Source organism: Grampus griseus, assembly GCF_964374135.1.
Source record: "Grampus griseus genome assembly, chromosome: 5".
Taxonomy (NCBI): domain Eukaryota; kingdom Metazoa; phylum Chordata; class Mammalia; order Artiodactyla; family Delphinidae; genus Grampus; species Grampus griseus.
The window spans coordinates 72,043,941-72,070,414 of NC_138998.1; the positions used below are offsets into that span (position 1 = coordinate 72,043,941).

General features: G+C 41.1%; 1 protein-coding gene across 2 annotated transcripts in view; it reads left to right on the forward strand.

Annotated features, from left to right (window-relative positions):
* Positions 1–283: 283 nt before the first annotated feature.
* Positions 284–26,474, forward strand: part of RNF168 (ring finger protein 168) — a 40,138-nt gene continuing 13,947 nt past the window's right edge. The window contains exons 1-3 of one of the 2 annotated variants that reach the window (XM_082654244.1): positions 284–377; positions 844–1,180; positions 23,522–23,598. In XM_082654244.1, coding sequence (XP_082510370.1) covers positions 880–1,180; positions 23,522–23,598 — 378 coding nt within the window. In that variant the 5' untranslated portion in view covers positions 284–377; positions 844–879. Of the gene's footprint in view, positions 378–446; positions 756–843; positions 1,181–23,521; positions 23,599–26,474 lie in introns of those variants that run through there. The other variant, XM_082654245.1, reaches the window with a different exon arrangement.

Sequence of the window (26,474 nt, forward strand, 5' to 3'; positions counted from 1 at the left end):
TTTTGAGGTTTCCCATTTTCTGCCCAGACGCTAACCTTGCGACACTGCCGGGCTTCCGCAGCCTCCGGAAGCAAGAATCACGCGGGAAAAGTGGAGCCGCAGGGGTTGCGACGCAAGGGGAGGGCCCTCTCCCGGGGGCGGGGCGGGCGGCGCGCGCGCAGGCCCGGAAGTCCCTCCCGACCAAATGTTAGCCGTGTCTGCTCTTGGTCGGTTCTGTAAGGTGGGAGGGGCCGTTTTGGCGGGCAGCTGTGACGTCACTAGCCCTTGTCGGTTTGCTACAGCACTGCAGCCAAGATGAGGCTTTCTGACTGACCGAAGAAAGGCGAGGGGTGGACTCAGAGCCCCGGGAAATGCTCGCTTGCGGCCCCACAGCAGCGGTAAGACTGGAGTCCCGCTCCAGCAGAGCCCGGCGTCCGGGGGGAAGCAGCGTTCTTTCTCGAGCGGTGGCCTGGTGGTTGCGCGCCTAGGCGGCCTCGGGCTTGGCTGCCTGGGACTAAGAGAGCATCCTCACCTGGTAAGAGGGAGGAGGGGAACTTGGTGCGAGCCTCCTGCGGCGCCAAAGAGCCAGAGCCCACCGTTCTCCTTGCCGCAGCGGTTGTTAACGCCTGGGAGCAGCCAAGGTTCATTTGTTTTCTTTCCGGATGTTTGTCTTAAACATGGACAAATACACCGCCTTCCAGGGTCGTACTGTTTACCTTGCCAGCAGAACATCTTTTTACTTCAAGACGTTTGATACTCCCAATCTCTGAATTCTGGTAGGCTGCTGAGCATAATATTTAAACACAAAACTGTTAATTTGCTTTTTCCTTACTTGGGCTGGAAATACGATTCTTTCTCTTTCAGGTGTTGATGTTGAATATGCCTTATTAGCATATTAAAATGGCTGTACCCAAAGACGCCATCCCTTCCTTGTTGGAATGCCAGTGCCAGATCTGTGTGGAAATCCTAATTGAGCCTGTGACACTCCCTTGTAACCACACGCTCTGTAAACCATGCTTCCAATCGACTGTCGAAAAGGCAAATTTGTGCTGTCCCTTCTGTCGCCGCCGGGTCTCTTCGTGGACTCGGTACCATACCCGAACAAATTCTCTTGTCAATACGGAACTGTGGGAGATAATTCAAAAACACTATACAGAGGAATGCAAGCTGAGAGCCTCTGGGCAAGAATCAGAGGAAATTGGTGAGTAAAACCCAGCGCGTTTGTTATCTAAAATCAAAAATCCTTTTAAAAACCAATCACCACTAATCCATTTTTTTAAATTAATTAATTATTTTTTGGCTGCGTTGAGTCTTCGTGGCTGCGTGTGGGCTTTCTCTAGTTACCGCGAGCGGGGGCTGCTCTGTGTTGGGGTGCACGGGCTTCTCATTGCAGTGGCTTCTCGTTGCGGAGCCCGGGCTCTAGGCGCACGGGCTTCAATAGTTGCGGCACGCCGGCTCTAGAGCACAGACTCAGTAGTGCGAGGCCTTCGTTGCTCCGCGGCATGTGGGATCTTGCGGACCAGGGGTCGAAAGGGATCGAACCCGTGTCCCCTGCATTGATAGGCAGATTCTTAATCACTGCGCCACCAGGGAAGCCCCTAATCCATTTTTTTAAAGAATAAAACAGAAAGCCCGGTTAGTGTTTGTCTAAATTTTTCAGGGGTATTTGGATTTTATGGGTCCCAAAATGTTGATTAAGGTCAGTGGCACGATTTTGTTCATTGTCACAGCGCAGGCTGTATTCAATTGATATTTGCTGGATTAAAAATGGAAAGAAAAAACCCAGAACAAAAGAATTGCCTGCTAGAGTCTTAAGTCATGTGAAAAGTTATATAGTCACAGATGAGCAGTAGTGTAGTATAGCAACAGCAGAAGTAAGGAAACTACTGGATTCTTGTGTTAATATCTTTTTCACTTTAAATTACTTTCTCTAACTTACTTGCCGTGCATCGCCATTCATTTAATTCTTCAGCTTGCAAGTGTTACAGTATACAAGCTCTCTCTGCTCCCTGGCGACAGGTCAATAAATCAGAGACGAGGTGTTCAGGAAAGGAATACGAGTTTATTTGGAAAGCCGGCAGACCAAGAAGATAGCCGACTAAAGTCTCAAAATAACCATCTTACCGGGTTTGGATGCCAGTTTCTTTTATAGCACAGAGAGGGGGAGGAGATGAGGAAGTAAAGTAAAAAAGCCATAAATTTTGCAAATATCCCAGACGTTTCCTTGAGCAAAGGCACTTTGGTTTAACATTCAGGCAGAGAGGCAGGGTTCCCCCAGGCAAGCCATTATGTGTAGACAGTATCCTTTTAGTGAACAAAAGCAACAGGAAGCAAAGGTTAAAGTAAAAAACAGATCCTACATCTAGTCTGATTTGCCTCTTCCCTGTTACACTGGGAGCCTAAAATAGCTTTCTGTGGCCAGTTCCATCTAGTTCATCCATTTTTATTCATAGCTCTCCACAGTATGTACTATTCATTATGCTCCAAACTGAACACTGGACTCTAGCAGCCTGATCACTCACGTGATCAATAAGTCATGCGGTGTTTCATGTTTAGGCTTTGAATGTGGTGCTTATGCTCTGGTCTACTTGCCTTATTTTGGAATTCTTTTTATTGTGGTAAATAAAATTTGCCATTTTAACCATTTTTAAGTGTACAGTTCAGTGTTGTTAATTACATTCACAATGTTTTGCAGCCATCATCACTGTGTTTCCAAAACTTTTTCATTACCCCAGACAGACTCTTCAACCATTAAGCAATGACTCTTCCGCTCCCCTCCCCCTTTCCGGAGTTTCTAATCTCTGAATTTGCTTGTTCTAGGTTTTTCATATAAGTGTGTTCATTCAGTATGTGATCTGTTGTGTCTGGCTTCTTTCACTTAGCATAATGCTTCCAAAGTTCATACAAGGTTATATCAGTACTTCTTTCCTTTTTAGGGCTGAATAATTTTATGGATATATTTTTTTCACTTATCCATTGATGGACATTTGGGTAGTTTTCATCTTTTGGCTGTTCGAACAGTGCTGATATGAATATTCATGTACAAGTATTTGTTTGAATATGTTTTCATTTCTTTTGTGTATATATCTAGGAGTGGAATTGCTGGATCATATGGTGATTCTATGTTTAGCTTTTTGAGAAACTGCCAAACTTTTCCACAGGTCTGCACCGTTTTACATTCCCACCACAATGTGTAATGGTTCCAATTTCTGCACATCCTAACCAACACTTGTTATTTTCTGGGTTTTTTTTTTTTTTTCTTTTAATTTTTTTACAGCCATCCTAGGAGGTGTTAAGTGGTAGCTTAGTGTGTTTTTTAAATTGTTGGTAAAGTATACATAACAAAATTTACCATTTTAACCATTTTTAGGTGTGCAGTCCAAGGTATTAAGTACGCTCACATAGGTGTGCAACCATCACCACCATCCCTTTCCAGAACTTTTTCATCTTCCCAAACTGAAACTCCATACCATTAAACAACAGTTCCCCAATTCCTTCTTCCTTCAGCCCGTGGCAACCACCATTGTTACTTCCTGCCTCTATGAATTTGACTACTTTGGGTACCTCATATAAGTAGAATCATAGTAGCTGTTTGTGCTTTTGTATGCGGCTTCTTCCTTTCCTCCCCTCCCCTCCCCTCTCCTCCCCTCCCCTCCCCTCCCCTCCCCTCTCCTCCCCTCCCCTCCCGTCCCCTTCCCTTCCCTTTTCTCCCCTCCCCTCCCCTTCCCTTTTCTCCCCTCCCCTCCCCTCCCCTTCTCTCCCCTCCTCTCCCCTCCCCTTCCCTTATCTCCTCTCCTCTCTCTTTTTTCCAGGAGGGCAATTGGGCAGTTTTTTTAAAAATTGAAGTATAATTGACTTACAGTATTGGTTTCAGAGGTACAGCAGTGATTCGATATTTTTATACACTACAAAAAGATCACCACCTTCTTTCACTTAGCATAATGTCAGAGTTCATCCATGTTGTAGCATGGGTCGGAATTTCATTCCTTTTTATGGCTAAATAATGTTTCATTGTATGTATTTACCATGCTTTGTTTATGCATTCATCTGTCAATGGATCTTTGGGTTACTTCCATCTTTGGCTTCCACCTTTTGGCTATTGTGAATAATGCTGCTATGAACTTTGGTGTACAAGTGTCTGTATCCCTGCTTTCAACTCTTTTGGGTATGTACCCAGAAAGGAACTGCTGGATCACATGGTAATTCTATGTTTAATTTTTTGAGGAACTGCTATACTCTTCCATAGCAGCTATACAATCTTAAACACTCCCACTAGCAATGTGCAAGGGTTCCTTTTTAGGATATCTTGGTCATTTGTTACTTTATGGTTTTGTTTTGTTTCATACAGCCATCCTAGTGGGTGGGAGATGCTATCCCATTGTGGTTTTGATTTGCATTTCCCAAATGACTAATGATATTGAGCATCTTTTCATGTGCTTATTGGCCATTGCATATCTTCTTTGGAAAGATGTTTATTTAGGTCCTTTGCTCATTTTTTAATCAGGTATTTGTTTTTTTGTTATTGAGTTGTTAGTATTCCTAATATATTCTGGAGTTAACCCTTATCAGATATGATTTGCAAATATTTTCTCATTTCATAGGTTGCCATTTCACTTTATTGATTGTGTCCTTTGATGGACAGAAGTATTTAAGTTTGATGTAGCCCATTTGTCTATTTTTACTTTTGTTACTTGTGCTTTTGGTGTCATATCCAAGAAATCATTGCTAAATCCCATGTCATGAAGCTTTTCCCCTGTTTTCTTCAGGAGCTTTATATGTAGTTTTAGGTGGCCGTTCAGTAAGTATGACTAAAAAGTGGTGATGGGTAATTAACTGTCATTGTATAGAAGTGTCTTGTGTAAAATGTTTGAGGTTAAGATGGTAAAGATAATAACGTAAGTGGTGGACAGTTACAATTTGTGGCTGCACAACATCTTACATTTTGATAGTTTCCTACCTAAGGGTTCTGTCTTCTCCATGAAATTACAGGATTCATACTTCCCATCTCCTAGGGTCAGGCATGTGACCTAAGACCTGGATTTAGAAGTAAACAATATGAATATGTAGCAGTGAGCAGGAAGACTGACCTGCAAGCCTGGTGACAGGGAAACCCACTTCTTCAGGGGCAGCACCGCTTGGACTTTTGGAATCCAGGTCTGAGCAGCAGCGGAAATGGTATTTTTGCTAGAACAACTCTCATGGTGTAATTGGGCATTATTGCTGGTTACATACCTTTAGGACCTGGGTCTCAGGCCCACCCAAAGATTATTTCTATGTTTGATTTCTATAATATGCTATTACTAGGCAGACCTGTTTGATAATTGATAGCAAGATTAGTTGCAAGTAGGAGACCTTCAGAGATGTGGGAATCTCACATTGGTTGTAGCAACTGTTTGGGTTTGATGGCCGTGAGGATAAAATTAGTTACAGAGGATGTGACTTTAGCAGTCCAATATCATGCAGTGATGAAACAGTTCCTTAAGTTATTACCTAGAATAAAGTGCCCACTTAAGGAGAGGCTATGGGTGCTTGCCATGGGTTTGTATAGAATTCTTTTTTCCCCCCCTCCATTACTCAGAAATTTTACTTAAGTAGAATTCTTTCTTAAGGCATTAAAAAACCCAGGAAGTTTCTGTGATTTCCCTAAGAGAGTTTTCTCATCTTTTGCAGTCATAGGCTGATACTGTCAAAACACAGAGCCTGAGCTTGTGAGTTGATGAATTACAACATAAATTGAGTTTAAAATCTCACTAGATCTCTTATAAAAGTTAAAGGACTTAGTAGGGAAAAGAGTGGGACCATAAAATTGGACAGTGACATAGCGCTGATTTGGGTGACTAGTACCTCAGACCCCACTTCTGAACTAAATTCTCTCACTGTTACAAATTTTGATCAACTATGTGTAAGAGACACAGCAACAAATAATGGCTTAAACAAGGAAGACATCTTTTCTCAACAAGTTCAGAGGCAAGCAATCTAGGACTTGACTCATGTGGATGTCATCAAGGAACCAGGTTCCTCCCCGTTTTTTCCCCCCTCCATCCTTAGTATTGGCTTTTGTCCTCGTGGTCACAGTACAAATGCTACACTCCCGTATTCCAGCATGGACATGGAGGGAACTGGGTGGCGTCTCTATTACAAAGGTAAAACAGCCACAGATAAAGAGTTCTGCTTGTTTTAGCTGGACACATTTTCTTGAACACAGTTGAGGTTCTTTTAATAAGGAAGCAAAGAAGACTGGGTGTGAAATAGGAAACTAACAGAGTCCATCATAATGTCATTCTTTAAAATCAGCCTTCATGATACACGGTGTTATTATCTGTAGTCAGTCCAAGCCATTGCATGTCACGTGAGCACATCTGTTTGCTTTTCTGTGAGTGCTATTTAAGTTTATTTTTTAAAATTTCATAGCTTTATTGAAGTATAATTAATGTGCAGTAACTGAGTGTATTTAAAATTTGCAATTTGACAAGTTTTGATATGAGCATCTTTTCATGTGCTTTTTTGCTGTCTGTCTCTTGGTAAAGAGTCTGTTCAGATCTCAGGCTCATTTTTTTCTTATTGGGTTGTATATCCTTTTTTTTACCGCACCCCCCACCCCCTGTGCTGTGCAGTATGTGGGATCTTAGTTCCCTGACCAGGGATTGAACCTGCCCCCCTTCATTGGAATCGCAGAGTCTTAACCACTGGACTGCCATGGAAGTCCCTAAGTTTTTAACCCATTTTGAGTTAATTTTTGTATATGGTGTGAGGGAAGGGTCCAACTTCATTCTTTTACATGTGGATATCTCGTTTTCCTGGTGCCATTTGTTGATAAGACAGTTATTTTAAAGTTTTTGTTTAGTAAGTCTGTTGTCTAGACTTCCTTAGGGATGGTTTCTGTTCCTTTGAATTGTCCAAACGTTCTTGTTTCTTAGTATGCCTTGTGGTTGGTTTTTTGGAGAAAATTGAACATTTGAATATTACAATGTGGTAACTCTGGGAATCAGATTCTTCCCTTTCCCTGGGGTTTACCATTTTTTTGATTGTTGAAGGCTATAATAGGCCATTTGTTACTGAGTTTCCCAAACTATTTTTGCAAAGACTGTGTTCCTTAATGTGTGTGATCACCGAGTCTTTGTCTTAGTTTGTGTTTGGTTAGTGTTTTGACAGATTTCTTTGAATGTCAGGAGCTGAAAAAACAAGAAAAAGAAACAAAACAAAGAAGCACTTCTCTGTCTTGACACATTGGCTTGGTGCCAAGGCTGTCCTTCAGCACTTAGCCAGCCTTGAATTGAGCCTGGGATCAGCCCAAGGTGAAAGCTTAGGGTCTTCTCAGATGTTTTCTGAGCATGTGTCTTGCCCTGAGTCTGCTCATTTCCCTCCAGAACCAGGAACAAGTGTCCCAATCTGAGAACGTGGGTTTCCCTCTTAAAGACTGCCAGTATGCTGAGGAGTGTGTGGGGCAAGAACAAGTAAAGTGTCCCCAAAATTTTCCTACTGCCTTTTTTTTTTTTTTTTTTTTTTTTTTTTTTTGCGGTACGCGGGCCTCTCACTGTTGCGGCCTCTCCCGTTGCGGAGCACAGGCTCGGGACGTGTAGGCTCAGCGGCCATGGCTCACGGGCCCAACCGCTCCACGGCATGTGGGATCTTCCCGGACCTGGGCACGAACCCGTGTCCCCTGCATTGGCAGACGGCCTCTCAACCACTGCGTCACCCGGGAAGCCCCCTACTGCTTTTTGAGATTGGCTTTTTCATTTTCTTTTTTTTTAAACATTTAATGTTATAATTCACATTTACTCGGGTTTAGAAGAATAAGAAAGGTACAACACTAGGATCTCCATAGAGATATATCTTAGACAAACCACTAAAAAACCCCATTGGAAACAGCAAGACATTTTCTTTTGAAGTTTTCTATTTTATTTTATTTATTTTTTATGCAGCAGGTTCTTATTAGTTATCTATTTTATACATATTAACTTATATATGTCAATCCCAATCGCCCAATTCATCCCATCACCACCACCCACTGTTCCACTTTTCCCCCCTTGGTGTCCATATGTTTGTTCTCTACATCTGTGTCTCTATCTCTGCCCTGCAAACTGGTTCATTTGTACCATTTTTCTAGGTTCCACATATATGTGTTAATATACTATATTTGTTTTTCTCTTTCTGACTTACTTCACTCTGTATGACAGTCTCTAGATCCATCCACGTCTCTACAAATGACCCAATTTCGTTCATTTTTATGGCTGAGTAATATTCCATTGTATATATGTACCACATCTTCTTTATCCATTTGTCTGTCAAAGGGCATCTAGGTTGCTTCCATGTCTTGGCTATTGTAAATAGTGCTGCAATGAACATTGGGGTGCATGTGTCTTTTTGAATTACGGTTTTCTCTGGGTATGTGCCCAGTTAGTGGGATTGCTGGGTCATATGGTACTTCTATTTTTAGTTTTTTAAGGAACCTCTGTACTGTTCTCTATAGTGGCTGTATCGATTTACATTCCCATCAACGGTGCAAAAGGGTTCCCTTTTCTCCACACCCTTTCCAGCATTTGCTGTTTGTAGCTTTTCTGATGATGCCCATTCTAACTTGTGTGAGGTGATACCTCATTGTAGTTTTGATTTGCATTTCTCTAATAATTAGTGATGTTGAGCAGCTTTTCATGTGCTTCTTGGCCATCTGTATGTCTTCCTTGGAGAAATGTCTATTTAGGTCTTCTGCCCATTTTTGGATTGAGTTGTTTGTTTTTTTAATATTGAGCTGCTTGAGCTGTTTATGTATTTTGGAGATTAATCCTTTGTCCGTTGATTCGTTTGCAAATATTTTCTCCCATTCTGAGGGTTGTCTTTTCATCTTGTTTATGGTTTCCTTTGCTGTGCAAAAGCTTTCATGTTTCATTAGGTCCCATTTGTTTATTTTTGCTTTTATTTCCATTACTCTAGGAGGTGGATCAAAAAAGATCTTGCTGTGATTTATGTCAGAGTGTTCTTCCTATGTTTTCCTCTAAGAGTTTTATAGTGTCCAGTCTTAAATTTAGGTCTCTAGTCCATTTTGAGTTCATTTTTGTGTATGGTGTTAGGGAGTGTTCTGATTTCATTCTTTTACATGTAGCTGTCCAGTTTTGCCAGCACCACTTTTTGAAGAGACTGTCTTTTGTCCATTGTATATCCTTGCCTCCTTTATCATAGATTAGTTGACCATAGGTGCGTGGGTTTATCTCTGGGCTTTCTATCTTGTTCCATTGATTTGTATTTCTGTTTTTGTGCCAGTACCATATTGTTTTGATTACTGAAGCTTTGTAGTATAGTCTGAAGTCAGGAAGTCTGATTCCTCCAGCTCCGTTTTTTTCCCTCAAGACTGCTTTGGCTATTCGGGGTCTTTTGTGTCTTCATACACATTTTAAGAGTTTTTGTTCTAGTTCCGTAAAAAATGCCATTGGTAATTTGATAGGGATTGCATTGAATCTGTAGATTACTTTGGGTAGTATAGTCATTTTCACATGATTGATTCTTCCAATCCAAGAACGTGGTATATCTCTCTGTTGGTATCATGTTTAATTTCTTTCATCAGTGTCTTATAGTTTTCTGCCTACAGGTCTTTTGTCTCCTTAGGTAGGTTTATTCCTAGGTTTATTCCTATTCCTGAGAAGAAAGTGTAATCTGCTGTGTTTGGATGGAATGTCCTATAAATATCAATTAAATCTACCTGGTCTATTGAGTCATTTAAAGCCTGTGTCTCCTTATTAATTTTCTGTCTGGATGATGTGTCCATTGGAGTAAGTGAAGTGTTAAAGTCCCCCATTATTATTGTGTAACTGTCAATTTCCTCTTTTATATCTGTTAGCAGTTACCTTATGTATTGAGGTGCTCCTATGTTGGGTGCATATATATTTATAATTGTTATATCTTCTTTTTGGATCGAGCCCTTGATCATTATGTAGTGTCCTTCCTTGTCTCTTGTAACATTCTTTATTTTAAAGTCTATTTTATCTGATATGAGTATTGCTACTCCAGCTTTCTTTTTGATTTCCATTTGCATGGAATATCTTTTTCCATCCCCTCACTTTCAGTCTGTATGTGTCCCTAGGTCTGAAGTGAGACTCTTGTAGACAGCATATATATAGGTCTTGCTTTTGTATCCATTCAACGAGCCTATGTCTTTTGGTTGGAGCATTTAATCCATTCATGTCTAAGGTAATTATCGATAATTATGTTCCTGTTACCATTTTTTTAATTGTTGCAGGTTCGTTTTTGTAGGTCCTTTTCTTCTCTTGTGTTTCCCACTTTGAGAAGTTACTTTAGCATTTGTTGTAGAGCTGGTTTGGTGGTGCTGATTTCTCTTAGCTTTTGTTTGTAAAGCTTTTGATTTCTCTGTTGAATCTGAATAAGAGCCTTGCTGGGTGGAGTAATCTTGGTTGTAGGTTCTTCCCTTTCATCACTTTAAATATGTCATGCCAATCCCTTCTGGCTTGTAGAGTTTCTTCTGAGGAATCAGCTGTTAACTTTATGGGAGTTCCCTTGTATGTTATTTGTCATTTTTCCCTTGCTGCTTTCAATAATTTTTCTTTGTCTTTAATTTTTTTCAGTTTGATTACTGCATGTCTCGCCGTGTTTCTCCTTGGGTTTATCCTGCCTGGGATTCTGCGCTTCCTGGACTTGGGTGGCTATTTCCTTTCCCATTTTCGGGAATTTTTCAGCTATAATCTCTTCAAATATTTTCTCGGGTCCTTTCTCTCTCTCTTCTCCTTCTGGGACCCCTATAATGCGAATGTTGTTGTGTTTAATGTTGTCCCAGAGGTCTCTTAGGCTGTCTTCATTTCTTTTCATTCTTATTTCTTTATTCTCTTCCATGGCAGTGAATTCCAGCATTTTATCTTCCAGGTCACTTATCTGTTCTTCTGCCTCAGCTATTCTGCTATTGATTCCTTCTAGTGTATTTTTCATTTCAGTTATTGTATTGTTCATCTCTGTTTGTTTGTTCTTTAATTCTTCTAGCTCTTTGTTAAACATTTCTTGCATCTTCTCTATCTTTGCCTCTATTCCTTTTCCAAGGTCCTGGATCATCTTCAGTATCATTATTCTGAATTCTTTTTCTGGAAGGTTGCCTATCTCCACTTCATTTAGTTGTTTTTCTGGGGTTTTATCTTGTTTGTTCATATGGTACAAAGTCCTCTGCCTTTTCTTTTCTTTTTTTTTTTTTTGCCTTTTCATTTTGTCTGTCTTTCTGTGAATGTTTTTGTTCCACAGGCTGCAGAATTATAGTTCTTGTTTCTTCTGCTGCCTGGCTTCTGCTGGATGAGGCTGTCTAAGAGGCTTGTGCAAGCTTCCTGATGGGAGGGACTGATGGTGGGTAGAGCTGGGTGTTGCTCTGATGGACAGAGCTCAGTAAAACTTTAATCCTCTTGTCTGCTGATGGGTGGAGTTGGGTTCCCTCCCTTTTGGTTGTTTGGCCTCAGGCGACCCAGCCCTGGAGCCTACCCAGCTCTTTGGTGGGGCTAATGGCCGACTCTGGGAGGACTCACGCCAAGGAGTACTTCCCAGAACTTCTGCTTCCAGTGTCCTTGTCCCCACGGTGAGCCACAGCCACCCCCCGCCTCTGCAGGAGACCCTCCAACACTAGCATGTAGGTCTGGTTCAGTCTCCTATGGGGTCACTGCTTCTTCCCCTGGGTCCCAGTGCACACAGTACTTTGTGTGTGCCCCCAAGAGTGGAGTCTCTGTTCTCCCCAGTCCTGTCGAAGTCCTGCAATCAAATCCCGCTAGCCTTCAAAGTCTGATTCTCTGGGAATTCCTCCTCCCGTTGCCGCACCCCGAGGTTGGGAAGCCTGACGTGGGGCTCAGAACCTTCACTCTGGTGGGTGGACTTCTGTGGTATAAGTGTTCTCCAGTTTGTGAGTCACACACCCAGCAGTTATGGGATTTGATTTAATTGTGATTGTGCCCCTCCTACCATCTCATTGTGGCTTCTTTGTGTTTGGATGTGGGATATCTTTTTGGTGAGTTCCAGTGTCTTCCTGTTGATGACTGTTCAGCAGTTATTTGTGATTTCGGTGCCGTCGCACGAGGGAGCGAGCACAACTCCTTCTACTCCACCATCTTGAACCAATCTTCCTGAAGTTGCCTTTTTCTTGGTTCACCATTTTCTTGGTTGCTCTAAACCTTTGTTTTCCAGAGTTCTGGAAGTGTTGGCTCTGGTAGTTTCTCCTTGCTTTTTTGACATTTCTGTGGAGGGATGAGAGCTTGGAGCTGCCTGCTCTGCCATTTTGCTGACATCACTCCACCCTGCCTTCTCTTTTTTTTTTAAAAAAAAAAAAATAATTTATAATTTATTTTTGGCTTCATTGGGTCTTTGTTGCTGTGCGCGGGCTTTCGCTAATTGCGGCGAGCAGGGGCTACTCCTTGTTGCGGTGCACGGGCTTCTCATTGTGGTGGCTTCTCTTGTTGTAGAGCATGGGCTCTAGGCACGTGGACTTCAGTAGTTGTGGCACACGGGCTCAGTAGTTATGGGTTACAGGCTGTAGATCGCAGGCTCAGTAGTTGTGGCACACAGGCTTAGTTGCTCCACGGCATGTGTGATCTTCCTAGACCAGGGCTTGAACACGTGTCCCCTGCATTGGCAGGCAGATTCTTAACCACTGAGCCACCAGGGAAGTCCCACCCTGCCTTCTCTTTAAGTGTTTACCACTAAAATTGCTATTGTTTTCAAGAGTGCCTTTAGGCTTGAACTAATTCACATTCTGTTCCAAATAAAGTCATTTTCTTTGAGGGAAATCTTTGGAGCCCTCAGTTCTTAAGGCCTGTCTCTTTCCCTTGGCAAAATCTCTGAGCCACTGCTCTGGAGCTGGAGGCAGAGACAATGGCTTACCTCTCTCTTTAGGAACAGGCCAGTGGACAGGCATGGTAGTCTATTCTCCTTGGCTTGCCTCTCCTAGAACCCTTGGCCCTATGAGTGAGCTGTGATGAGGGCAGTGGGGCCCCGTTATTGTTCCACATTATGCCTGAGTGGGAAGTGGAGAGAAGAGCAGAGCCCACAGTCAGCTCCACTTAGCTCTGCAGCACTGAGCTGGAAGTGATAAGAAATGCTGTTATGCTGCTCCTCCTGGAGGGATGATGTACCCCTTGACTGGGAGCTAGGGAGACAGGGAGCCCTGTCTTCCTGTCTTGACACACCCACTTGGAGTGGAGCTTCCTTCTTGTTGAGTTAGGGAGGGGGCAGAGCAGTTGTGGCTGCAGTGCCACAGATTCTCACTTTTCTTGCTGAGATTTAGTAAATTTGGTGGGGTGGGGGAAATACTTCTTTTGCTGTGGGCTCTTAGGACAGTTTTCGGGAACTTTATTCTACCAGATTTTTTATACCTTTCTCCAGTTATGGTTGTTTTGTTGAAGAAAAAGTCTGCAGATCTCCTTACTCTACGATTCTGGAAGTTGATCCTCTTTGCTTTGTTTTTCATGTAAATTTTATTGACAGGTACATGCAAAAGTGTACAAATCATAAGTCTACAGTTCAGTGAATTTTCAGAGTGAACATGTCTGTGTAACCAGTACTACATTCAAGACCCAGAACTTTGCCAGAACTCCTGAATCCTCTCTTGCAGAATCTATTCACTCACCCGTTCCTGTAACTGTTGATGTTATTCTGGCCTGTAACACCATGGATCATATTTGCTTGTTTCTGAACCTTTTTAAAAATGGAATCCTGTACTCTTGTGTGGGGTTTCTTCAGCTCATGGTTAGATTGATGAGATACATGTGGTTATGGTTTATTTTCATTGCTACATAGTACTATGTTGTATAAATATTAAATAGTGAAAGCAATGAAAAATTCTGTATCCTGTTAGGCTGTTATGAATAGTGTTACTGTGAACATTTTTACACTTGTATTTTGGTGAACATATGTCTACATTTCTGTTGGATGTAGAGTGGGATTTGGGGGTCATAGAATGTGGATAAAGAGTTAAATCTTTTCCTGTGCTATATGAAAATCTGTCCTTTGATGAAATCTCTAGCTTTGTTTCTCCCAAAACAGAATGAGGGTAAGAATGTCAATGATGTTACTAGGTAGCAAGCATTGATTGTGGTAAAAATTATTTCTGATTGACAAATTACGTCTTTATTGGGAGGAATGATAATGCTGATTGGGATACTATGCTTTGTGCTTCTCTTGAGTGTAGTGACCACTGTAACTGGGCATTTTTCTTGTGGGGAACCTGTGCCTGTATTGTTGCCACAAGAGATGTTGGCTTCTGTGGGGTAGGGGTTACCTGGCTTGCTTGCTTTCATGCTGTTAGATTGATGCCAAACGTGGCCTTATGGTCATTTTCTGAGTTTGAATGTTTAATAGAACCTAAGACTATCCCTTGGTGGGTATTACAGGTAGGGTAAGCCTTAGGAGATACTGCCAAGCAGTTTTCCAAAATGGTTTTACCAATTTACGCTCCTACCAGTAGTGTACGAGAGGTGTAGTTACACCTTGCCAACCCTTGGTTTTTGTTTTTGTTTTTATTTCCCTCCCTCCCTTCTTTCTTTCCTTCCTTCCTTCCCTCCTTTCATTGTAAAAGAGATTTTGGTAGTATGCTTACATTTTTTTCAGCATGTTATTATGAAAAAATTTTAATATAGAGAAAAGTTGAAAGAATTCTATGGTGAACTCTCATATATCCATAACCAGATGTGGCAATTAACATTTTGCTATACCTGTCATATATCTTTTCATCTATCCATCCATTGATTTCCTATTTTTTTATTTCATTTCCCCTTAAATATACATATAAGTATATATATTATTTGCTTTGTTTTGTTTTTTGTTTTTTTTAATATCTTTATTGGAGTATGATTGCTTTACAATGGTGTATTAGTTTCTGCTTTACAACAAAGTGAATCAGCTATACATATACATATATCCCCATATCCACTCCCTCTTGTGTCTCCCTCCCACCCTCCCTATCCCACCCCTCTAGGTGGACACAAAGCACTGAGCTGATCTCTCTGTGCTATGTGGCTGCTTCCCACTAGCTATCTATTTTACATTTGGTAGTGTATATATGTCCATGCCACTCTCTCACTTTGTCCCAGCTTACCCTTCCCCCTCCCGTGTTCTCAAGTCCATTCTCTATGTCTGTGTCTTTATTCCTGTCCTGCCCCTAGGTTTTTCAGAACCCCTTTTTTTTTTTTTTTGGATTCTATATATATGTGTTAGCATACAGTATTTGTTTTTCTCTTTCTGACTTACTTCACTCTGAATGACAGATTCTAGGTCCATCCACCTCACTACAGATTAACTCAATTTCGTTTCTTTTTATGGCTGAGTAATATTCCATTGTATATATGTGCCACATCTTCACATAGAAGTATACATATTATTAAAGATAAATATTAGCTTATAACTTTTTTCTTTCACTGTAAAATTTACATATAATTGAAATGTACACATCTTAATTGTAACTCACTGTGTGTTCACATAAGTATAACCCTTTGTAACACAAACCCCTATAAAAATGTAGAACATTATCATCACACCTGAAATTATCCTCATGTCCCTTCCAGTTAAGCCCTCCCTCCACCCCACAAACGTCAACAATTGTTTTTATTTTTTCCCACCATAGATGAGTTTTGTCTGCTCTAGAACTTCATGTAAATGGAATTCTATTAGTTTCCTAGGGTTGCCATAACAAACTACCACAAATCAGGTGGCTTAAAATAACAGATTTTATTTTCTCACAATTCTGGAGGCTAGGAGTCCAGACACATGTTCTCTTGAAGTCTCTCGGAGAGAATCTGTTACATGCCTTTCTCTTAGCTTCTGAGTGTTGCTGACAGTCGTTGGTGTTCTTGGCTTGCAGCTGCATAACTCCAGCCTCTGCTTTCATAGTCACATGACATTCTCCCTATGTGTCTGTACAAAGTCATATCTTCTCTTTGTCTCTCTTTCAAGGACACCAGTGATATTAGATTAAGGGCCCACCCTTCTCCAGTATAAACTCAGTTATGTCTACAACAACCCTATTTCCAAATAAGATCACATTCTTGGGTACAGGGGTTAGCACTTAAGCATATCTTTTGGGGGCACACAATTCAGCCCGTAACAGTAATCATACAGTGTGTATTCTTTTGTACACGTTTCTTTTACATAGTATAATGTTCCAGATTTATCCCTTTGTGATTATTAGTAGTTTATTTCTTTTTAAGTATTGTTCTACTATACTTTTTTTTTTAATCTTTCTTATTTTTTTGGCTATGCTGCACAGCTTGTGGGATTTTAGTTCCTCCACCAGGGATTGAACCCAGGCCTTCGGCAGTGAGAGTGTGGAGTCCTAACCACTGGACCGCCAGGGAATTCCCTTGTTCTCTGCAGCCACAATTTGCTCTCCTCCCTCCCTAACTCAACAAGAGGGAAGCTCCACTCCAAGTGGGTGTGGCCAAGACAGGAAGACAGGGCTCCCTGTCTCCCTAGCTCCCAGTCAAGCATCCCTCCAGGAGGAGCAGAATACCAGCATTTCTTATCACTTCCAGCTCAGTGCTGCAGAGCTGAGTGGAGCTGATTGTGGGCTCCCTTCCTCCATCCACTTCCCTTGTTGGTTCTCCAGTTCGTGGTCCCTCAGCTGTTTCCAGCTTTTGGCTATTTTGAATAAAGTTGCTGTGAAGATTCTTGTACAAGTTTATTTTTGTGGTCATATGTTTTCACTTTTCTTGAACAAATACTTAGGAGTGGAAGTGCTCTGTCATAGAGTAGGTATGTGTTTGGTTATAAAATAAACTGCCAGGTCATTTTCCAAAGTGGTTGTATTATTTTCTAATCCCAGCAACAACATATACAAATCCTGGCTTCTGCTCATCTGCGTTAGTTAGTTTGGGCTGCTGTAACAAAGTATATGGAGTGGGTCACTTAAACAATAGATTTGTTTTTCACAGTTCTGGAGCTGGGAAGTCCAAGATCAAGGTGCTGGCCAATTTGGTTCCTGATTTGGCCCTCTTCCTGATTATGTTCTCATATAGTGGAGAGCTAGCCAGCTCTCTGGCCTCTTATTAGGGTGCTAATCCCATTCATGGGATCTCTACCCTCGTGAGCTAATTAGACCTCCCAAAGGCCCCATCTCCAAATACCATCACATTGAATTAAGATTTCTACGTGAATTTCGAGGGGACACATTTGGTTCACTTACAGTATACTCACCAACATTTGCTGTTACCTGTCTTTTTAATTTTAATCCTTCTGATGGATTTGTAGTAGTATCTCATTGTAGTTGTAATTTCATGTCCCAGGTAACTAATGATATTGAATCTTTTTTCATTTTTTATTGTCCGGCCACTTGTATGTCTTCCATTGTGAAGTGCCTGCTTGAATCTTTTGCCCCTTGAGTTTTATCTTTGTATTATTGAGTGTAGGAGTTAAGTAGTGATATGTATCAGTACTTTGCCAGATGTGTTTTGTGAATATTTTCTGTGGTCTGTGGTTTGCATATTCATTTTCTTTCCTTTTTTTTTATAAATTTATTTTTTATTTATATATGGCTGTGTTGGGTCTTCGTTGCTGCACGCGGGCTTTCTCTCATTGCAGCGAGCGGGGGCTACTTTTTGTTGTGGTGCAGAGGCTTCTCATTGCGGTGACTTCTCTTGTGGTGGAGGCTCTAGGCGAATGGGCTCAGTAGTTGTGGCTCACGGGGTCTAGAGTGCGGGCTTCAGTAGTTGTGGCACACGGGCTTCATTGCTCTGTGGCATGTGGGATCTTCCCGGACCAGGGCTCGAACCCGTGTCCCCTGCATTGGCAGGGGGATTCTTAACCACTGCACCACCAGGGAAGTCCTTAATGGTGTCTTTTTTTTTTTTTTTTTAATTTGCTTATTTTATTTATTTTATTTATTTTTGCGGTACGCGGGCCTCTCACTGTTGTGGCCTCTCCCGTTGCAGAGCACAAGCTCCGGATGCGCAGGCTCAGCGGCCATGGCTCACGGGCCCAGGCGCTCCGCGGCATGTGGGATCTTCCCGGACCGGGGCACGAACCCGCGTCCCCTGCATCGGCAGGCGGACTCTAAACCACTGCGCCACCAGGGAAGCCCCTTAATGGTGTCTTTTGATGAGCTGTAATTTTTAATTTTCATGAAGTCTAATTCATAAACTTTTCCTTTTATGGCTATTACTTTCTGTGTCCTATCTAAGAAAACCCTAGGAATATGAAAGTATTCCTCTTTTTTTCCCCTAAAAACTTTACAGTTTTAGCTTTTATGTTTAGGCTTATGGTCCATTTCAAATTAATTTTTGAATAGTGGATGAGATAGAGGTTAATTTTTTCCTTATGAATATTAGTTATTCCTTTATCACTTGTAAAAGCTTTTCTTGTAAGTGTGGGTCTATATTCCACTGACTTTTTTTAAAAATATTTATTTAGTTTATTTATTTAGCTGCACTGGATCTTAGTTGGGGCATGTTGGATCTTCGTTGTGGTGTGTGGGATCTAGTTCCCTGACTGGGGATTGAACCTGGGCCCCCTGCATTGGGAGCATGGAGTCTTAACCACAGGACCACCAGGGAGGTCCCACCACTGATTGATTTGTTGATTCTAATGTTTAAATCACAGTGTCTTCATTACTGTAGCTTTATGGTAATGAGATGACCTGGGCCATGAGACCCTTTACTGGAGTGCTTGTGCCTGGACAAACATCTCCTCAACCAACAGAATAAAACAAAAACTATAAGGGACTAAAAATAATAACTACATTCATGGGCATTTGGGGCAAATTATGAACAATGAAACACAAAAAGGCCAAAACCCAACTGCCACTTTTGAGGTGCCAGGAGCAATAGCAATAGCATGCTCCCTGCACACAGCACCACCAAGGGGGTGGGCAGACCACCTAAGCCACCCCTCTGGCCCAACCCACCAGTCCACTCCTACCCTCACCCCATCTAAGGACCCAGCTTGCGCCCCTTGGGGAGCGAACGGGGGGCACCTGTTACTTGTTCTTGCTCCCTTGTGCTGTAGCACAAGTCCCAGTAAAGGCTTGCCTGAATTTCTCATCTGTCCTCTTACCACTTTCTGTTGATTAAAGAGTCCAACAACCTAGGTCAATAACAGTAATAGTTCTCCAACTTTATTATTCTTTTTCATGTTTGCTTTGAGTATTCTAGGTCCTTTCTATTTCCATGTAAATTTAAAAATCAACCTGTCAGTTTCTACTGAAAGCCTAGTGGGAGTTTGATTGGGGTTGCATTGAATCTATAGATCAATTTGGGGAGAATTGACATCTTAACAATATAGAGCCCTCGTACCCATGAAAATAGTATATTTCTCTACTTATTTAGATCTTTATTCCTCTCAGTAGTGTTTTTTAGTTTTTCAGTGAGGATGTATTACACATTGTTACATGTAACGTAACAGAAAGATATATTTAAGTTCTAACCTCTAATACTTCTGAATGTGACCTTATTTGGAAATAAGGTCTTTACAGAGGTAATCAAGTTAAGGTCATTAGGATGGGCTGCAATCTATTATGACTGGTCTCTTCATAAAAAGGGGAAATTTGGACACAGACACACACACACAGAAGGAAGATGATGTGAATTCACACAGTGAGAAGACTATGTGAAGACAGAGGGTTGGAGTGATGCATCTGTAAGCCAAGGAACACCAGAGATTGCTGGCAAACCACCAGAAGCTAGAAAAAGCCAAAGAATAATTCCTACAGGTTTCAGAGGGAGATTGGTACTACAGAGCAAATTTAATTTAATTGGGAGTAGAAACTGTTTCCTTGATGATGCAAGCGGAGTCAAATTGAGGGATGGAAGAATAATTTTATAAACAGCCTGATTGTTCTAGTTAGATTTTATTATTTGTTTTTATTTTTGGTCCAGTATTGGACATTTAGTTCTTCATTTAACTTGGATTTTTCTTTCAGAGTAAAATAAAAAATATGGGGATAAATTTCCTTTAGTGAATCTTGACTTCTTAAGAAGAACACTCACCGTAAGAAAGCAATATTAAGTACAGTGGGAACATTTAATTTCAGTAGTTTACGAGAGAAATTTTAGAGCTAACTAACACAAATGAGTGTTGTGAGGTACTTCAAACAGATGGCACTGACTGTCATAGTCGCTTCTAGTCTATAAAACGGATTTTTTAAGATTTGTCATACTCTTAGAAATTGTTTAAGAAACAGCAAATAATTGCTGCATTTAGATTATTGGAAGCATATTAAGGCAATTTAAATTTGTTGTGTTTTTGGTTGAAAAAGTTACTGATCTTAGTTTAGATTTACCTGTGTACAAATAAGTAAACATTAAAAATCTCAGTAGTTCTATTAAAAAAAAATTTTTTTTTTTTGCCCCACCGTGTGGCTTGTGGGGTCTTAATTCCCCGACCAGAGATCAAACCCGCACCCCCTGCAGTGGAAGCACAGCGTCTTAAGCACTGGACTGCCAGGGAAGTCCCCAATTTTTTTTTTTTAATTACAATGCTCTGCTTACTATAGAGTGAGTAGTTAAGCATCTTCTGTAAATTGCATGTTCCTTTCATTTGCCCATTACTGAAGTGTGTTTTTCTTAATCTGTAGAAGTTCTTGTTATAGTCTGCATGTTAATTGTCTATTGATTTCTGTATTTGCAAATAATTTCTCCCAGTTTGTTGTTTTTAACTTTGTGATGTTTGTCATCATATAAAAGTATTGTTTGGGTATTTCTTCTGTTATTCAGGAAATCTACCCTATCTTAAAATTTTGAATTTATCGTTTATATTTTCTTCAGTCATTTTTAGTTTCCATTAAATTTTTTAAAATTCACCTGCAATCTGAGTATTGTGTAAAACAGCCATCTTAACTTTTTTTCCCCCAGGAATTGAAAGTTCCTGGGGAACCACACTGCTTGGTGAATGATACATCCTCATTGTATACTGTTTACCTAATCAAACAACAGTCTGCTTGTTTTCCAGAGCTGTTTGGGGGATTTTCTTTTTTTTTTAACTGTTTCTTGATGGCTGTGCTTGTACCACGCCTTCTTCATTTAATTCTACTTAATTGTGTTTCATATCTAATACAGTAAATCTCTCTTCATTGTTCTTTTTCTAAATTATCTTATCTATTTTTTATTGTGTCTAATGTGTAAAGTGATTTACTTTTTTCCTTTTTTTTGCGTGGCTTTTGGGATCTCAGTTCCCCTACCAGGGATTGAACCCAGGCCACGGCAGTGAAAGCACCAAATCCTAATCACGAGACCACCGGGGAACTCCCAAAGTGATTTATTTTTTATCAAGTTTTGTTTATTGTGGTAAAAATATACATAACATAAAATTTACCATTTTTGTTTTTTGGCTGCGTTCGGTCTTCGTTGCTGTGCGCAGGCTTTCTCTAGTTGTGGTGAGCGGGGGCTACTCTTTGTTGCAGTGCACAGGCTTCTCATTGCAGTGGCTTCTCTTGTTGCGGAGCATGGGCTCTAGGCGTGTGGGCTTCAGTAGTTGCAGCATGTGGATTCAGTAGTTGTGGCATGCAGGCCCTAGAGCGTGCAGGCTTCAGTAGTTGTGGATCACGGGCTCTAGAGCGCTGGCTCAGTAGTTGTGGCGCACGGGCTTAGTTGCTCCACAGCACGTGGGATCTTCCCGGACCAGGGCTCGAACCCGTGTCCCCTGCATTGGCAGGCGGATTCTTAACCACTGCACCATCAGGGAAATCCCCATTTTAACCATTTTTAAGTGTACAGTTCAGTGACATTAAGAACATCATATTGGTGTGCAGCCATCACCACCATCCATCTGCAGAACTTTTTCATCTTACACAATTGAAACTGTACCCGTTAAACAATATCTCCTCAATTCCCCCTTCCTCTAACTAACCCCTGGCAACCATCATTCCACTTTCTGTCAAACTTGATTACTCTGGGTACCTCATATAAGTAGAGGACAAAGTAGGTATTTATGCTTTTGTGTCTGATTTCTTTCACTTAGCATGGTGTCTTCAGGGTTCATCCGTGTTGTAGCATGTGTCAGAATTTCATTCTTTTATACAACTGAATAATATTCTATTGTATGTATTTACCGTATTTTATTTATCCATTCATGTTGATGGACACTTGGGTTACTTCCACCATTTGGCTGTTGTGAATAATGCTGGCTATGACATGGTGTATAAGTATCTGTTTGATACCCTACTTTCAGATCTTTTGGATATGTATCTAAAAGTGGAAATGCTGGATCACACGGTATTTCTATGTTTAGTTTTTTGAGCAACCGCCATACTGTTTTCTATAGCAGCTATACCATTTTACACTTCCACTGACAGTGCACAAGGATTGCAGTTTCATCTCCTTGCCAATGCTTGTTATTTTGTTTGTTTTATAGTAGCCACTCTAATGGGTACAAAGTGTATTTCTTTGTGGTTTTGATTTGCCTGATGACTAGTGATGTTGAGCATCTTTTCATGTGCTTGTGGGCCATTTATATACACCTTTTTTGAGAAATATGTGTTTGCTATTATTGTAGAATTACTTTTTAAAACTTACTTTATTGTTATGTTAATGGCTTCTAGAGAAAAAGCGAAGTACATGTGTTCATGTGCCATTTTGAACCAGAAAACCTCTGGCCTCTCTCTCTTTTTTTTTTTAAAGGATCCTTTGCCACAAACCTTGGTCTTTATTTATTTTTTATTTTTTTGTGGTACGTGGGCCTCTCACTGTTGTGGCCTCTCCCGTTGCGGAGCACAGGCTCAGGATGCGCAGGCTCAGCGGCCATGGCTCACGGGCCCAGCCGCTCCGCGGCATGTGGGATCTTCCTGGACTGGGGCATGAGCCCGTGTCCCCTGCATCAGCAGGCAGACTCTCAACCACTGCGCCACCAGGGAAGCCCTCTTTTTTTGTTTTTTAATACTTATTTATTTTATTTATTTATTTATTTTTTTGGCTGAGGCAGGTGTTAGTTGTGGCATGCGGGATCTTTAGTTGTGGCATGCAAACTCTTAGTTGCAGCATGTGGACTTTTCCCCTGACCAGGAATCAAACCTGGGCCGCCTGCGTTGGGAGCGCAGATTCTTGGTCACTGCACCACCAGGGAAGTCCCTGACCTTTTTTTTTTGTATTTGGTTAATTCCAGGGAACATAGATTCCTTTCTTTTCTTTTCTTTTAATTTTATTTATTTATTTTTTGGCTGCATTGGGTCTTCGTTGCTGTGCACGGGCTTCCTCTAGTTGCGGCAAGTGGGGGCTACTCTTTGCTGTGGTGCGCAGGCTTCTCATTGTGGTGGCTTCTCTTGTTGCGGAGCATGGACTCTAGGCGTGCGGGCTTCAGCAGTTGTGGCGCATGGGCTCAGTTGCTCCATGGCATGTGGCATCTTCCCGGACCAGGGATCGAACCCATGTACCCTGCATTGGCAGGCAGATTCTTAACCACTGCACTACCAGGGAAGTCCTGGCCTTTCTTTTAAAATGGAATTCCATTAAAAAAATATTGCTATATCTGTTAATAATTGTATGTTTATTTTAATTTTGCATTTTTATATTAATATAGGTTTAGTGGAAGATCAAAGTTAGCCATAGAATTCGGTGTTGCCTATAATATAATTTTCTTTCTTGATCTGAAACAGTTGATGACTATCAGCCAGTTCGCCTATTAAGTAAACCTGGGGAATTAAGAAGAGAATATGAAGAGGAGATAAGCAAGGTAAGTACTAAATAGTTGCTCTTTTCTGGAAGATTTTTCTGCTGTGTTTACATTATGTGCTTATGTAAATAAATAGTATATATTGAAATGTTAATAATTTTAATGTGCTTTATAAAGGCTCTTTTTTTTATATGTGTTCAAAATAGTTTAAAACTAGCTTTAATTTATTTATACATGCTCTTCTTATGTGATAGTGATCTGTAAGCATTTAAGTATGAAGGAAATTTTTTTAATTTCCGGGAAGCTTTGAGCATAAAGGATGAGAAAAAGGTGGTAGATTATGGGTGTCTTAAGTCCATTTAGGCTGCTATATCAAAAACACCATAGACTGGGTGACTTAAACAACAAACATTTGTTCTTACAGTTCTGGATCTAGGAAGTGCAAGATTAAGGTACTGGGAGATCTGGTATTGGGCAAGGGCCTGCTTCCTGGCTTGTAGACAGCTGCCTTCTCACTGTATTCTCACATGATAGAGAGAGGAAGGGAGAGATAGATCATCTGTCTTGTGTGTCTTCTTCTAAGGGTACTAATCCCTTTCATGAGGACTCCACCCTTATGACCCTTACCTCCCAAAGGCCCCACCTCCAAATATCATCACATTGGGAGTTAGGGCTTCAATATATGAAGCTTGGGGGGCACAAACAATGCATTTAGGTGAGGAAAGCATAAAGGGCTAATTGTGAAGTACCTAAATATGAAAAGAGGGAGTGGTGCTTACGGCCTTTGAACTTCACTAGTACTAGGAAAGCCCTAGTACTCCCCCTACCCTGATTAATGTAGAGCAGTGTTGTTCAATAGAAATATGGTGTGGGTTCATATATCATTGAAAATTTTCTATTAGCCACATTTTTTAAAGATTAAAAAAAAAAAATCAGATGAGGGGCTTCCCTGGTGGTGCAGTGGTTAAGAATCTGCCTGCTGACGCAGGGGACATGGGTTCAAGTTCTGGTCTGGGAAGATCCCACATGCCGCGGAGCAACTAAGCCCGTGTGCCACAACTGCTGAGCCTGTGCTCTAGAGCCCGCGAGCCACAACTACTGGGCCCATGTGCCGCAACTACTGAAACCCATGCACCCTAGAGCTCATGTTCTGCCACAAGAGAAGCCACCACAACGAGAAGCCCACGCACCGCAACGAAGAGTAGCTCCCGCTCGCCACAACTAGAGAAGGTCCACGTGCAACAACGAAGACCCAACGCAGCCCAAAATAAATAAATATTTTTAAAAAGTATTTTAAAAAATGATGAAATTAATTTTTATGTATATTTTATTTAATCCCGTATATCTAAAATATTTTATTATGTAATCAGTATAGAAAGTATTGACTTTTATTCTTATTTAGTGTGCAATTGTGTATTTTGTACTTATAATACATCTCAATTTGGACTAGTCACATTTCAACTACTCAGTAGCCACATGTAGCTAGTGGCTACTGTATTAGACCATGAGAGCTCTAGAAGAACTAGTAAATAATTATGATAGTTAATTGTCAGCATATTGTCTAGACGATGTTCTTAAGTAAGGGTTTTATTTATTTGTTTTTTGGCTGCGTCGGGTCTTCTTTGCTACGCACGTGCTTTCTCTAGTTGTGGCGAGCAGAAGCTACTCTTCCTCGTGGTTTTCAGGCTTCTCTTGTGGTGGAGCATGGGCTCTAGGCGTGCAGGCTTCAGTAGTTGCAGTGCTCGGGCTCTAGGGCATGCGGGCTCTAGAGCGCAGGCTCTGTAGTTGTGGCACACGGGCTTAGTTGCTCTGTGGCATGTGGCATCTTCCCAGACCAGGGATCGAACCCGTGTCCCCTGCATTGGCAGGCGGATTCCTAACCATTGCACCACCAGGGAAGTTCCTTAAGTAAGGAGTAATTTAATCTTTACAACAGTATAGTGAGAACAGGTTTTTTCAGGATGCTTTTGAGTACAGGTGACAGAAAATTGTAATTCACTGGAATTCCAGAGGTTAATAGGGGCTTCAGGGTCGGTTTCATCCAGAGCTCTAGTTCCATTTCTTTGCTAACTTCTGTCAGCTGGCTTTATCCTCAGGCTAATAACAAGGTAGCTGCACATTTCTGAACCTCAGGTGCATATACAACAGTATGCAGAGGAAGAACCAGCTGTCTCTTCCAGTGGCTTTCCTTTAAGAGCAAGAAGACTTAAAAGTTCCTTAACAAACCTTTACTCATGTCACCTTCACTTGAATTGGGTCAAGGACTTATTCTTGAGTCAAATTCTTTAGATGTCTAAAGTAGTTGTTACATTATTTCTTTCAGGAAGTATAGTTCAGATGCCCACAAGCATGGCCTTAGGTCCTAGATGCTGAGTTTGAGTCTCCCCGCTGCCAGTTACTGAGCTAAGAAAAGAAAGTTACATCACTTTCTGATCTAGGAAAGCTTTTCTGTGTCTTTCCTCATCTGTAAATCATATAATGACCATTGTGGTTGTTTCTTCAGCAACTATTCACCCCTGCCCACCGTGTTTGGGGATTCATCCCAACTTCAGGGAAGGACACTGTTTGGTTTAAGTCAGTTTTTATCATTTCCATTCCCTTGCTAGGGTTTAGTTCAGAAACCTATGCCAAAATTAGTCAGAACATGGCTTTCTGTTAACTGAGGAAAAGTATCACCTAGAAAGACTTCCAGAAATGTGTGACAGTGTAATGGAAAATGTGATAAGGACCGAAATGTGGAAGGATGAGACTTTGATCAAGGTTTCATTGGACTGACTGGGGAAGGCTTCCTGAAGGAGACTTCCTGAACTATTCTACAGGAATTTGCCTCTCCAGATTTGTACTTCATTTGAGAAATTTTAATTCCTGCCAATTTGTTCTTTTTTTTTTAATTTTTCTATTCTTATTAAGAAATATTGGGACTTCCCGGGTGTTTG